Genomic DNA, 15,367 nt, shown 5'->3' with positions numbered 1-15,367 from the left:
ACATAAATATGAGGAAGAAAAACGTAGTGACGTTTTAGTACAATCAAGTAATGCGTCTTATCCACCACCATCAAAGGTGGTGACCCCGTTATTATAACCCGTGACAGCATTGGGGTGTAACATGTTATACTAGCAAGGTCACAGCTTTCGATGGAGATGGACAACACGAATAACTCGATTATACTGGAAGACCCCTTGCATTTTCCTTCCTCGCACCTATGTTTGAATTTTATGAAACATGTTATTCTGACGAGAAGACTCATTGTCGTGCTTGCATTAGCACCATCAACTATGGCCCCATTTATGTGTAATCCTTTGACAACATAACATTTGTAAACTTGAAGTTTTAATTACACTTCAACCCGATACGATATAATCATCGTCAACTTGAACCTCGAGTTGCAAAGCGATCTTGGCTTCTTAGGTGATGGCGCCATACCCGTACGGTAGGTGAAATTTTTAGGTTATCGAACTCCATGACATCACCGTGAACCTAAACATAACTTAAAACTATGACTACGTCTCCCTCAAAGTGAGAGAGAAATAAATCTTTAAACTCAAAATTTTCAACACGTAATAAGAAGAAAAAACAATTTAGAGGAGATTGAGATATTGTGAGTAGAGGGATGAAGAATGGGCGTTTATATAGGGGATGAGGTGTGATATAAAGGGAAAAAAATTTATCTCGGGAATCCCAAATTGCAGGCTCAGAAGCAATCAAGCTGGGGTAGTTGAAATGGCCAGAGAGAAAACGCTCCCTACAGGGGTGTTTTAAGCGTTTTCATTTGACATGGCAGTAAAAATGCTTCCTGTAGGGGACGTTTTTCTAGGACATGTTAGACATATGGCTTGAAAACACATTCTGCAGGAAGCATTTTCACTGCCCTGTCAGAGGAAAGCACCCCCTGCAAAGAGTGTTTTCTCTCTGGCCATTTCAACCACAAAACTTTATTGCTTTTGAGCCTCCGCACCCCGAGATTCTTGGGATAAAATTGATTGAGGAAAATGTAGAAATTGCGTATGTAGAACTCATACACCAAAGTTAATATTAATTCACTAACTCATGTAGAAGAGGTAATTAAAACACGAACTCATGCAGTGAAAACACTAACTTATTCGTTTATTCATTAATTTTTGTTCTAAAGTAAGGTTGAGCATTCAATTAAATCTAATGAAAAAATTCGAGTTAATCAAGTTGACGAGTCATATTTTATCATCCTAACTCGACTTGAATTTTTTTCGAATCGAGTTGAGTGAAATGAAATTCGAGTCGAGTCGAGTCGAATTTAGTAAAATTGTTTGAGTTAAATTTAAAGATTAAACATGTCAAATTATAATTTTATGCCAATAAAACCAACTCCATATTAGAACACATAAATTTGAAACCATATATATTTGAAAATTTTTTCAAAGCAAAATAAAAAAAATACTTTAGTATGCTAAACTTGAATTGTTAATTAACTTAGGTCTCTAAAATTATTATTCTACAAAGATTTTAATTTTTTAAACTTTCTTTATATTTTTTTAGATTTTTTTGGAAAATTTTATAATTTTTACATATAAAATTTGTTATTTTAATTATTCGAATTATTCTAGTTATTCGAATTGTAAATTTACAACTTGATTGCATACAAATGAAACTAATTTAATAAATGTGTTTCATATATTATAAATAAGTATACATTTTGGATGTAAAACAAAGTATATAAAAAATTACAAAGTTACAGAATAACGTAATCATGGGCGACCCGAATGTATGCCAGAATCGAGTGGGCATTATGCACGCCTAGGGTTCCATCGAACTATTTGATTCGGTAGTTGCTCGTCGACTTCGGCTTCACCTTGACGTGTACGTCGTGGTTGATCGCTGACTTCATCTCCTTCCTCCGTGGTTGACTACAATCATGTCTTAGCCACCCATTGTGGATCCCTTCGAGTTGAGTCGACGGTTGCAAAAATGATCCACATCGATAGAACAATGATGCTAGGGGTGTTTGCAACACTATCGACGGGCCACTATATGGTATCGCATGGGCCAGTTGCAGATAGAAGGTGGGAATTGAAGGTGATATCGAATGCTTCGGTGTCACTGGTGGGATAGGCATGTAATAAGGCATAGCGGTGACAATCGTGCATAAGAATCCATGAAGAAGGTGTTGAAGCAGAGAATGATGGGCGTGCTATTATGCTTGCGTAAAATAAACTGGTGTTGAATGTGTTGATCTAAAGAAAGATTGTACGTAATGTGGTGGTTGTGTAAAATAAATCGGAACTGAAGTTGATGATGCCAGGAATGAGTGTGCGTGTTGTGATGGTTGTGACAAAAAAACTAGGTTAAAAGCAAAAATAAATGAACCACACTGATCGGGAGGTTGCATGACAATCGAGTCCTTTGATGTAGATGGAGCAAATGTCGATCTTGCTGCGTCTCCATCTCTCGACCTAGGATTGATGGGCCCTTGTCTTGGTCTCCTACGACGACGTTGTCTACTCTTTTTTGAAGTTGACAGTAGATACGGCTTACTGTTATGCCTGAACCAATCCATATAATCTAGAGACGTTGTCAACTTCAGTGTGAGAAATGGTTTACGCGTTGGCAAAAAATAGTATTTATGCTCCCACATCTCTATATACTTCTTGTGAAATGTTGGCCAATTTTCCTAGAGTCTCCCCTGCAAGTTAATCTTGTACAGGTCCTTGAGCTCTTGGGGTGGCGGTGGAATGTGTTGTGTACACCCAAACGACCGCATGACTAGGTCGGATCTGTGTATCTTGAACGTTGCAAAAATGACCAATGACACTTTGACGTGCAAAATGTTGCGATTGGCCAAAAATTCGACCGGAACACATTCTTAAATCCTCAGATTTGCATATGGCATCTATACAAACTGCATTACGAATTTATAATTTTTAGAATGTATGTAATATTTAATTTCAAGTGCTAGAATACATATTATATAATTTTGAAATTTATAAACTAAACTCCTCTTTGGTTTCTTGGTCTAGAGCTAGTTGGATATCCTCGAGCTCAGTCGGTATACCGTTGTGTCTCACAAGGTTATTCCACCTATTCAAATAATATGTTATTTCAAAATTACAACAATGAAAAATAAAAGCAATAATGATATTATGGGATGAATATTACCATATGACGACTAGGAATTCGTAAGGGAGTTCCACTCGGGGGTGTAAAAATGGTAGTCAATACCATGCCCACAATTGGAGAAGGAGCATGTAACCGCCGATTTTTATTTTATTTGATATCATCGCTTGACACATTTCTCGGTATAATGTCGCCAACATTGTTGATCCTCAACTAAGTCATCTCGATTCCTTCAAGTCAACTAATAGTAGTAATAGCCACCTCAAATGCACCAGATTGTGAAATTTATCTTGCATTAGCAGACCCTCGATCAACTTCAAGATGATTGCGTGCGTGAATTGTTCCTTTTCAATGTTGCTTGCTGAAGCCTCGACAGTTTGGAAGTTGTCCTCCAATCATCTCATCTCGATCCGACTACCTTTGAACTTGTTCGACACCTTCCTTAGCAGTTTCTCACATGTTACACTCTAATCGGCATTAACAACTGCCCTCGTAACGACATCCTCATTGACTGGTAGACTGAGTTGTAAACTGATGTCCTCGAGTGTAATTGTACACTCGCTGCAGGAAAGATGGAACGTGTGCATCTCTGATCTCCATCTCTCAACCAAAGCACTGATGAGTAGGGGATCCAATTTAGTCCCCTCGAGCATGCGAGCCGCGTATGAAAAGCTTGCATCTTGCAAGTGTCCATGAATGACCTTCGGTGAACCTTCTCTTAAATTGTTTATGTACGTCTCCAATATCCGATCTTCGGGTTGAGTATATAAATATAAAAGATTAACAATCTAAATAGTATAATAATTAACTATTTCAATTTAAATAATTTAATAAATTTTTTTACCATTTGCAATTAAACATCAAAGATATGCTTGTCGTCCAAATGAATAAGTTGATTTGCCATTTAAAATTTATAAGAAAAGAATAAAATCAAAGAGAATAAGATTAAAAAAAAAAGAACTTAAAAAATGATTGAGGATTGAATATCTGAAATTAAAAATTGAAATTAAAAATTGAAAATTAAAAATTGAAGATTGAAAATATAAAATCAGAAATTGGGGATTGAAGATTGAATATTGAAAATTTAGGAAGAAAGAATGAGTATGAAGTATTTGGTTGAAAAGAATGAAGTTTGAAGGTGGAATAGTTACCGTTGAAAAAGTTATCGTTGGAATAGTTACCGTTGAACGGAGAATAGGTCCTACAGGGTGTGCTATCACTTATGTGGCGGTGAAAACGTGCCCTGTAGGTTGCGTTTTTGTTCTCTCTCTTCAAAAGGCGCCTTGTAGAACATATTTTTTTTCTCTTTCTCCAAATACAATGTAGATTGATAAACCTTAAAAATTTTAACCTAGTTTCTCTAATATTTTTTTTCAGCATATTAATATAAATTAACCTAAAAATTATTAATAAAGAAAACTTAAAATTCCTTCTATCTGAACAAGTTTTTTTTATCTTTTGACCATAAGGTCTAAACAAGTTTTGGATAGTGTAGCTTGAATTGAATTGGATCAGACAATTCAATCAGTTAGATCGAGAATCAATCAAGTTATTGATATGGTGAGGGATATAAAACTAGTTGATATAGGCTAATTGAATTGAATTTTATAAAATTTATAAAATTTATTAATAATTTATTTGTTTTGAATAGGAAAATTGGTTTAAAAATGGGCTGTGATATAGATTTGGATTTAGATTAGATAAAAGAATGTATGATCCAAAATAACCCAATGAACCAAAGCCAAGTGGACATAAAAATCTTCCTCCAATCTCTCATTTTTAATCCCCTCCAGAATTTATCTTAACTTTCCCATTTTCTCTGAATCTCAATTAATCAATCCACACACTCAGGCAGCCATGGCATCAGCCTCAGCTTTGTTAACCCCCATCTTCACCACCACCCTCCAAAACAAACATGGCAGCCGCCACAACATCGCCACCCCATCGTTCCATGGCCTCAGGCCCCTACGCAAGGTCCCCTCCTCCAAGCTCACCCCCATGTCTTGTGGTAGAAAGGTTGGTGGTGTGAAGGCGGAGCTAAGCGCCCCAGTGGTGATAAGCCTAAGCACAGGGCTCTCCCTTTTCTTGGGTCGGTTCGTGTTCTTCAACTTCCAAAGAGAGAACGTGGCGAAGCAAGTGCCTGAGCAAAACGGGTTGACCCATTTCGAAGCGGGTGACACTCGAGCCAAGGAGTATGTTAGCCTCCTGAAATCCAACGATCCGGTGGGATTCAACCTGGTGGATGTTCTGGCTTGGGGATCCCTGGGTCATATTGTTGCTTACTATATCTTGGCCACCTCCAGCAATGGCTATGATCCCAAGTTCTTTAGTTGAACAATCTTGTTCTTAGTTGATGTTTGACAAGATTATCCCTTTGTAATTTGTATAGTTAAGTTTCTGGGTTACTTTGGAGTGTATGTTAGTTTTCTAGGTTGATAATTTCATATATATAACTAAATATCCCAATTTAGCAGTTTATTGAAGTAGAAGATTATTTACCAAAAAAATTATAACACAATAATCAACCATATGCGTTGAACCACCATGATTTCTTTGGATTTATTTTCTTTCTCTGCATTTTTGGCATATATCAATTTATTTTAACTTAAATCCGAATTTATTATCATTAAAATTTTTCACCTAAATTCTCATTTTTAAAAGAAAGATCATGCAATTAACTAAAAGTTAATATTACCAAAACTATTAAATATAATTTAAGATAATATTATCCTTTATTAAACCATATTTAATGTTAAATAATTATTTATTCACTGATATATCAAATCTCTATTTTTCTTTTACAAGCTACCACTTCCAAATTAAATATTTTATGGCAGTATGGTATCATTTAAGGGTTAGGGTTTTTCAGATTTTCATTTATTTTTCCTCTCTCCTGTATCAACCTTCTTATTTATAAATAAAGACTTGCTTTAGCTTATAATAATATTCTATACCAACTTTACTTTGTTCTTAGCGTTAATTTAATTAATCAATATATTAATAGGGTAACAAGCAAGCAAGCATACCATTTGAATAGCCAAAAGAAAAGAAAAAAAAAAGAAAAGAAAAAAGAAAATCGAAAATCACCCCAAACTGATTTACCTTTGTTTTAGAGTTTAGAGTCTAAAAATGTCTGAGCATCAAGAGCAGAGTGAGAGTAGAAATGGGCACGCCAACATGTCTCGCTATCCCTCTCCTACTGCTACCTATGAGGATGTTCTTCAAAGCCCTGACCTTTTCTGGGAAAAGCTCAAAGCTTTTCACATATCTCTCGGCTTCAAGTTCAAGTATCTCTCTCTTTATTTTTTATAACAATTCCTAGCAATTCCCAACCAGATTTCCTTTCCCGGGCCTACTTTTTCTTGCTTTCTAACTGCTTATTTTGCAAGAGTAGGATTTAGCAGATCCTTGTACTTTATGTTTCAACTCTCTCTCTTTTTCGTTTTTCTTTGCAATTTTTTAGTTCCTCTACTTTGGCTTTAGGGGTTCTGGAAATTGTTAGAGGATGAACCGGTGTTCCTATTATTTGCATTTATTATTGCATCATCTGTCTGCAACACGAGCATTCTGTGTGCTTAAAGAAAATGTTTTCCACTTTAACAGTTTAATTTGAAGTTCCATTGTTGTAATTTTCCCCAGTTCCCTTTTTCTTAGATTGCATGCGGGGTTTTGACCAACTATTTTTGTATATGTAAAGGTTTTGATGAACATAGCACTCACCGAGTCTTTTGCTTGTATATAGCTGCAAATCGCAACATTTTCTGCTGGCATTTTCTTTATTGAAAAATGAACCAACTGAACAACGTAAAACTTTGCTCTTTGAGGGAGGAGCGCAGCAAATCCTGCTTGTTCTTTCTTTATTTTAACAATCACATTTACTCTAAGATTAGATTCAGTTGTGTTTAGTTCTACTATGCATAGATCCTAACACTTTATGGCATCAATTATATGGCTATAGTGGATGCTGCTTCTTTCTTGTTACTTATTGCTTAATATACCTATTCTCTTCTTTGATATGAAGTTTTAACCTTTAGTAATCCGCGAGCTTCATACCTTGATTTACTTGAGATATGATGTAGAAATATTCATGCATGAACAAACAAGAGGCTGGGGTTCCTTTTTCTTTTTCGTTAACTCTTTTAAAGTATGTGCCACTTGACTTGTTAAAGAGAAACTGGGGGTTGGGAAATAATAAAAACAGATAGGGAAAGGAAAATACTACTTAGGCTATATTATCTTCTGGTGTTTTGGTTGGATAGGGTTCCGGTTGTTGGAGGAAAGGCTCTGGATCTGCATCAACTCTTCGTGGAAGTCACATCACGTGGAGGTCTCGAAAAGGTATTAAAAGTTTTTTAAAAGTTCTCAGGTTATCGACACATTGAGTTGGTCCAACATGTTAGTCCATTTATTACACCCCCTCTGAAAGGAAGTTTATTTTCCTTTCCTATTTAAGTTTTCCTTCAAATGGTTTACAGGTAATAAAAGATCACAAGTGGAAGGAAGTGATTGTGGGCTTTAGATTTCCTACAACCATTACGAGTGCGTCTTTTGTTTTAAGGAAGTATTATTTATCATTGCTTTATCACTTTGAGCAAGTCTATTACTTCCGTAAACAACTCTCTTCAGTCTCAACCCCAGGTATTTGAAAACGGTACTCCTTTTTTTTCTCTGATGAAAGCATCGGATAGCTTCTGAAGAAATATTTATAGCTTGTAATTTATATATATATTTTAACTCTATTCTGGCAGGCATTGCCAGTGAGAGCCTTGTGACTGGATCTGCAAACGCAATGGAAGATGCCTCTACAAACCAATTAACAGCTGTTGGTATGTTTAACTACCTATTTATATGAGGGCTCCGATTACCATGGCGGCTATACTTGTTTCCTTAGACTTGTTTGCCTTCAAATGAAAAAGTTATTTCATTCAATATTCTCTGGAATGATATCGGTATCTCTAATCTACATTCATTACTTGATATTTCTAGACTTATTAGGGTTGTGTAGCCATGTTTTTGACAATCCAATCATATTTGGTAGCCATTATAGTTGCAATTTTTAGTGAAGAGAAAGTTATGATACATTTTAAATGAAAATCATGCATTACAGTGGCTTTTCCCTGAAATAGTTATGGATTTTTGCAATTGAATTTCTCAGCATTAGTGATTTAACAAATATTTTCAATGTAAATTGCTCAGTGATTGAGCTTCTAGAATGCCTGTTTAACTATGAATGCTTTGTTTGCAGTCAAGAAAGAAAAACTTGAGATAAAGTAAGGATTTCATGGGGTAGTTGTAGTTGTGTTTTATACCAAAATTTTCATATCCTTTATGTCTATTTTGTATACCTGTTTGCAAGTGTGTTAATTTAGCTGTCTTAGTAAATGCGGGTTCTTACCATTCTCATACAAGAAGGAGCTCAGGAGTTGCAGATTGGCAGTTCCGTGACGGGGATCATTGATGGAAAATTTGATAATGGCTATCTGGTTACAGTTAGGTTGGGGTCTGATCAATTTAAAGGTGTCCTATATCATATCCCCCAAATGCATCAACTGTCTCAAAGTTCAAATACTTCAGATGTACCTCCTCGACGCCGAAAGAGATCCCGGTTAGCACAGGACCCCTCCAGGCCAAAATCAAACAGGAGTGGTTATAATCATTTCTATGCTGAGCATTATGCTCAACTCAAACCTATGTACTACGGGGAAGAGAAAGTCATCAGCAAGAAAATTGGGAACTTATGGAGCAATCTGACAGAGGCCGAGAAACAGGTGGGAGTAGACTAGTATATCCTTTGCCTGCATTTGTATGTATGCGTCGGTGTGTGTGTGTCTGCGTTTGTATGTATGTGTCCGTGTGTATGTGCGTTTGTTTGTGTGTGTGCAGTTTGAATCCTGCATTGTTTCATTTGACCGTTGGAGCTCTCTTAAAACGACATTTCTTGATTGTGATGTAGGTTTATCAGGAGAAAGGGATGAAGGACGAGAGATACGGAACTGAAATGTTGGAATATCGATCTTCCCATGATTCGACACCTCAATAGCATCTGATGAGTTGGTCGTTAGGAACTAAATGATGGGGTTGCCAACCCTCCCTCAATGTTTGTTTGTTTGTTGTTGTTGCTCAACTTTTCCCTTGAAAACTCTATGAACAGATTATCTGAACCCTGCCCCCTTTTCTCAGACTTTGGGTGATCAGATGGAAGATCTTTGTAAAATGTGGTTATATTAATCTATCAGAATGCTAGAAGCTTAGAACAGTACATAGCGCTTTATGATATAAGGATATAGTGATGTTAAAAAATATACAATCTGGAAGGCATATGATATAAGATCATGGTGATGTCGAGAAGAGAAGCTCAAATAAAAAATGAAAAAGGTTTCCACTTTTAATCAAGTTGTGGTATTTAACCAATGAAATCTTACATTTTGGATCATTGCCTAGACAGTAGAATACACACATACACTCACAAAAAAGAAAGGGCCTATTTTCCTTAACTCAGGTGGGGACAACCACCCCTGAATGGATTGACAACTGCAAAATAAGGAATAAGAACACTAAAACCAGTAATACTAGTTGTGTAAAAAAACATGACATAACCTTGCATACTCTTCCGCGCATCTGCAAAACCTCTTCCACATCTAAGATGTCTCCATGATATTTTTCCAACTCCTCCGCTTGTTTCTTTAGCATTACAGCCTTGCTTTCTACCTCTCCAAGCTTATTCAACATCTGTTCTTGCTCCACAACCAATGATGTTTGCTCTTCAACTACTGTGATTTGATTGCCTACTGAAACTTTCAACTTCTCTATTTCCCAGGTTAGAACTAGAAATTCAATTTCAGCCTCCATTTTCTTTTGAAACAGGCCCTCAAGGTGAAGTTCCATTTCTCTATATTCATTTTGTTGCGACTCTGCAATGCTTCTTGATTCTTCCTTCCATGACCCGCTACTCTTCACACTAGTTTTCAGTTCAGAAATCTTTGATTCCTTCACCTGAAGTACGGACCTTGCTTCCTCCAGTTTGCTCTCCAAATATTTTACTTTATGTGTTAAGGTGAATACCTGAGTTTCCAAGGAACCTGAAGCACTTTTTGTGATCTTTTCAGAACCTAATTGGTCAGAGGAGCTAGTTTCGTGGATTTCCTCATCAGCAAAAGTAGAATCCACAAGAACATTGTTAATGTTAACTGAACCATCACGTACAGGTTCCTTGCCTATCTCTACTAGCTTCTGTACTTCTGCATGTGAAAACAAAAAAGGACATAGTCAGCAATTATGCTAGCAAGAAATGACTAGTACTTCATAGGCGATAAAAATTTTACTTCACCAAGAATGAAACATTTATGTTATAGTGCAAGACAACTCCACACGATTAATGGTAACCATCAAATAACCATGAAGCATTGAAGACAAGCAAAATAAATGTGGCAATATCATTGTAACATTAACCACAAACCAGAAAAAATCATTGGTGTGATTCTCAATATGAACTAAACATAATCTTACTGCTTCTCTGACTACAGTTTCTTGCCAAATTTCCTTTTCTAGGTCAACCTTATTCCTGATGCAATCGGACTTCACCAGATACTTACCATCACTATCAATTGCTAATTATTAATAAATGCCTCACTAACTTAATAATATAAAGTTCACTTATGCTATTCGCATTAGCTTTTTACCCTATGTTGACTGCTGCCCTACTTGCCCATTAAGATGCTTGTTCTAGACTTATCTAAGACTACCAGCCTAGAACATGCATGGAGACTGGTTTTGCAAATTTCCAAGTTCCCCTAATAATATAAAGCTCCCTTATGCTATTCGCATTGGCTTTTTACCCTATGTTGACTGAGGAATTATGATTAACAACTAAAGTCAATATTTCTCCTAACTCTGAAGCAAAGGAGGACATTGTTATCTCAGCTGCAGTAAGTGGATACTAGTGGAAATATCTCAAATTTCAAATAACTAAGCTAAGTAAAATATGAACCAATTAGGAGGATCATCAAGCTAGATTTGCAGAATATAGGATACAGTACAAATGAGTAGTAAGAATATATAAACAAACCATGAGAAGGTTTACCAAAACTGTAAGGAGGATACCCACTCACCATTTTCAAGGGCTTCCTGGACAGATTGGAGAGCAAGAATAGACTGGACCAATGGGTCTTGATCTGGTGAAGGCCGGTGATTCCCACTTTTTTCTTCTTTGTCCTCCCAAGATAATTCTGCAGCTAAATCTTCAGGTGAAAGTTCCTCAATATCACCTGAATTTTCTTTCCTATAAACAGTTTGAACTTCCTCACTGATCTGGTGGTCGTCTTCATGAGCTTCATCACTATTTTCTCCATCATAATTCATGGGGTTTCCACTTTGCTTTCCATTACTTGTCACAGCAATTGGATGCTGCGTAAAGATAAAGTTGGAGCTTCTTGAGTCAGATTCCATACTAGAATGAGAATTTTCCTTCTCGATTTTGATCCTTACTCCTCTGGCCTTCTTACTGCTTTCAGCACGGCCCTTTCCCTGATGAACTCTATGACTTGAATTACCCACAATGTTCCCACCTAAATTCTTCATCTGGTTTTTATCATGCATGTACCCCAAAACTGCAGGCAGGTCGTATCTCACCTTTGGCATACTGGCTGCTGTTGATGACTTGCTACTCCGGTCCTCACTATTTTCAGAGTCTGTGGCAGAAGCAAAAGCAGCTCCAACAGCAAACATGGATCCAGGAGCAACACTTGTGTTCAACATATTCACAGGTCCAATAGGGGATGCACGATTCTGCTTGATCTCAGGTGATGCCCTCTGTTGAGGTTTACTTGGATCCGGATTTGCAGAACCGGTCAAACCTCGCTTCAATATTTTACTGCTGTCCATTGAGGTGGTGGAATCCTTAACAAAGTCTCTCTTGATCCGCCTCCATTTCTTCAAGCCATACCCTTTGGTGGTAGGAGGAGATGACCCACCAGGGGATTTACCTGCTACAAGAGGTGGTGAATGCATCGGCAGTACAATCTCAGCAGTACCCTTTACATGATTACCAGCTGTCAAAGCATCGGAATCGCCAGTTTGATCGATGGCCGACCTCTGAGTCAGATTATCAATTGCGCATGATCCATTATTTTTACTCTCGCAATCATCACCGTGATTATTCTTCATTTTATCATCACCAACATGAGGTATTGTTTTTTGAGTGGCTTCATTATCCTCAACCAATTCAAGCGCAGAACACTCGCTTCCCAAATCCATAACTGTAAATTGGGTTTCGTACAAGATTTACTCAGATCAGGATCGAGAACTATAACTACCATTCCAACAAAACCATGTCCAAATCAACCAAATTTTGAAAAAAAGAAAATCAACTCAGCTATCATCCTCAATTTGGAAAAAAAAAAGTCAATGAAGTGAAATAAAATCTAAACTCACCCATCATTGGATTATCAATTAATTATCAATTTCGAATACAAATTAAGGAATTCAAAGAGGAAAATGAGCTTAACTTTTCTATAAATATACATATCATGAAAGCACATTAAAGAATTAGAAGTGAGAAAAAAAGTAAAAAATAGGATGTAATTAATAAAGCTATGCAATTAAAAGTCGTACCTTTTATGGTGTCATAGATATATATGTTTGTGAGAAACGGAAGTAAAGGCCTAGAATCGAAGATGAAGAAGGTAAGGGTGAAGGAAATGGGAAACCCTAGGCAGTAGTTAGATTTGCAGTTATATAGGGTAGGATTTTACTCAATTTTTTTTTATTAAGTAAAAAAACAGTGTCATTTAGATTTAGTGTTTTATATATTTATAGATATAAATATATTTTCTCGAGAAGCAATGCAATTGGTGTAGTAAGTACAAAATATCGAGAATCTCCATTATCTTTCTTTTTTTCTTCCAAGCCAATGCAAAATCTATTTAAATTGTAACGGTTTTATTATTATTATTTAGGTTGGATTATGATTTTTTGTTGGAATTTTTATTTATGAGTTAAAAAGTTGGTGATATTTTTTGATTCACATGGATATTGTTGTTAATACAGGAGGACGTGGGTCTTTCTATTTATGGGTTACGGAAGAGTTATGAGTAATTCTAGACATTGTGTCAAAAAGAGCAAATATGACTAAAATCTGTAATGAGATTATTTAAAAAAAAGAGTTGTTGATGTTTTAAATTGATGTAATTGGTCCAATTGAGAATTAAGAAATTGTGCTAGATACTTATATATGATTTCTAAAATTATCTTTTTATTTATTTTTGTTAGAGATAGTTAGACTATTACAACTGACTTTGTTATTAGTTAGTAGCATTTACTTCTCCTGTATGTGTATATATATACTTCCCATGTATTCCATTTAGCAATAATCACAGAGTTTATTCACAAATTTAGGGTCTGTTTGATAGGGGAAAATATTTTCCGGAATTGGTTTTCCCTATTTTCCAGTGTTTGATTGGAGAAAAATATTTTCCTCACGTAAAATCAATTACAAACACGGGAAAAAGAAGCCTTTAATTTTGGAAAATGTCTTACCGATTTGGAATCAGTAAGACATTTTTCGATTTTTCCAGCGTTCTCCCTTCTCTACACTCTCGTTCTCCCTTCTCCTCTCTACACCGATCTGGTTTCGTTCTCCCTTCTCCCTTTCGTTCTCCCTTGATTTGGTTTCGGGCTCCTTTTCCCCCCTTGATTTCTTCTTCTTTTTATAAATTGATTTGGGGATTTTCTGCTTGTTTTTGTCTGAGATCTTGCTTGGGTTTTCTACTAGTTTGACTGTGCTGTTTGGCTTGTCTTGAGCAGACTTTCTTCACAGACTTGCTTTAGAAAGGTATATTTTCTTCTCCATAGTTTTGTGTATCGGTTTCTTGTCCATAGTTAGAAAGATTTTGGCCCCTGTTTATGCTAAATGTCACTTCTGCTCTCACTGATCTGTGCGTGCTTTTTTTGTTTGATTTTAAGTGTATTTTTTAGCAGATCGAAGCTTGTTTCGCTGTTTTTGATCAAAGTGTTTTTTTTTATTTTTCTTTTGATTTTCGGTTTTTGATCGAAATTCTGTGTTTTTCTGTTTGTTTGTCACTATCTCGTTTACTAACTGTTCATGCAATTATTAAAGAGTATTATATCATAATTGATTCTTTTTAAGTCTCTGTTTGGTTGATAGGAAAATTCTAGAATTATATGAAAAAAGAAATGTAAATTTAAGTCTCATTCAGAAAATGATTTCTACTTCGATTTTGTTTTATTATTCTGTTTTGCACGTTCTATTTCGTGCATGCTTCATCGTATCCATATTATGTTACTCGTACTCAGATTTGTATATATGTATATGCATCTGATAATAATATGTTCAAAGAATTACAACATTTGATGTTGAAGAACAAGAAATTAGCTTCTTCGTTTTCTTTTTTTTTTTTTGGTTTAAGTGATTCTGTTTTAAGTATATGTTTTACCTTCTGCAGCCATTTCATATCTTTCAAGCCTTCTCTCCCAAAGCAGGCCAAGGTAAGGATCTTTGACTGGTTGTGAAAAGTGAAAGAAAAGCTGGTAAATGATTCTTGTTATGCTTTAAGTCTAGCATCACGTAAGCAGGGTTTGTGGTTCATGTTTTAAGTATCTGCTTTACCTTTGTTCTCCAGAGTAGTTGAATATTTGTTTCACAGCTACATATATAGGAATTTGTGGTTCATGTTTTTAAGTATCTGTTTTAAGTATCTGTCTTACCTTCTGCTGCCATTTCATATCTTTCAAGCCTTCCCTCCCAAAGCAGGCCAAGGTGAGGATCTTTGACTGGTTGTGAAAAGTGAAAGAAAAGTTGGTAAATTATTCTTGTTATGCTTTAAGTCTAGCATTACGTAAGCAGGGTTTGTGGTTCATGTTTTTAAGTATCTGCTTTTCCTTTGTTCTCCAGAGTAGTTGAATATTTGTTTCACAGCTACATATATAGGAATTTGTGGTTCATGTTTTTAAGTATCTATTTTAAGTATCTGTCTTACCTTCTGCTGCCATTTCATATCTTTCAAGCCTTCCCTCCCAAAGCAGGCCAAGGTGAGGATCATTGACTGGTTGTGAGAAGTGAAAGAAAAGCTGGTAAATGAAACTTGCATTTGTGCCGTAGAGCCTCATTCGGAGGCATAGCTTTTAACACGCTCTTATATAGAAAATAGTCATAATTGAGCATAATGCAATTTCAGTTCAATATTTCATTTCATTTATCAAGGTTTCAGTTTCGTATATGGTGGTGCTGCATTATTGATATTATCCCAA

The 15,367-nt window shown here is 35.9% G+C and overlaps 3 protein-coding genes across 6 annotated transcripts; 2 read left to right on the top strand and 1 right to left on the bottom strand.

Moving 5' to 3' along the window:
- Positions 1-4,778: 4,778 nt before the first annotated feature.
- LOC107919873 (photosystem I reaction center subunit V, chloroplastic) lies at positions 4,779-5,581 on the top strand. Its single transcript, XM_016849281.2, has one exon. The coding sequence runs from the start codon at positions 4,961-4,963 to the stop codon at positions 5,435-5,437; it is 477 nt and encodes a 158-aa protein (XP_016704770.1). The 5' UTR covers positions 4,779-4,960; the 3' UTR covers positions 5,438-5,581.
- Positions 5,582-5,958: 377 nt separating this feature from the next.
- On the top strand, positions 5,959-9,362 carry LOC107919872 (high mobility group B protein 10). Of its 3 annotated transcripts, none has more exons than XM_016849280.2 (6): positions 5,959-6,390; positions 7,363-7,441; positions 7,579-7,741; positions 7,852-7,929; positions 8,594-8,871; positions 9,057-9,362. In XM_016849280.2, exons 1-6 carry the CDS (start codon positions 6,233-6,235, stop codon positions 9,141-9,143), a joined length of 843 nt encoding a protein of 280 aa, XP_016704769.1. In that variant the 5' UTR covers positions 5,959-6,232; the 3' UTR covers positions 9,144-9,362. The 3 variants fall into 3 exon arrangements, with proteins under 3 accessions (XP_016704769.1, XP_016704768.1, XP_016704767.1); XM_016849279.2 differs by having other exon boundaries at positions 8,516-8,871; XM_016849278.2 differs by having other exon boundaries at positions 8,513-8,871.
- A 101-nt stretch (positions 9,363-9,463) lies between these two features.
- On the bottom strand, positions 9,464-12,993 carry LOC107919871 (WPP domain-interacting protein 2). Of its 2 annotated transcripts, none has more exons than XM_016849276.2 (3): positions 12,713-12,993; positions 11,212-12,357; positions 9,464-10,341 (listed from the first exon to the last, which is right to left on the bottom strand). In XM_016849276.2, the coding sequence occupies exons 2-3, from the start codon at positions 12,353-12,355 to the stop codon at positions 9,599-9,601; spliced, it is 1,887 nt and encodes a 628-aa protein (XP_016704765.1). In that variant the 5' UTR covers positions 12,356-12,357; positions 12,713-12,993; the 3' UTR covers positions 9,464-9,598. The 2 variants fall into 2 exon arrangements, with proteins under 2 accessions (XP_016704765.1, XP_016704766.1); XM_016849277.2 differs by having other exon boundaries at positions 11,212-12,410; positions 12,713-12,885.
- Between the last annotated feature and the right edge of the window lie 2,374 nt (positions 12,994-15,367).

This window comes from Gossypium hirsutum, chromosome D13 (assembly GCF_007990345.1).
Source record: "Gossypium hirsutum isolate 1008001.06 chromosome D13, Gossypium_hirsutum_v2.1, whole genome shotgun sequence".
Classification (NCBI taxonomy): Eukaryota; Viridiplantae; Streptophyta; class Magnoliopsida; order Malvales; family Malvaceae; genus Gossypium; species Gossypium hirsutum.
This window is presented reverse-complemented; position numbering and strand designations above follow the sequence as displayed.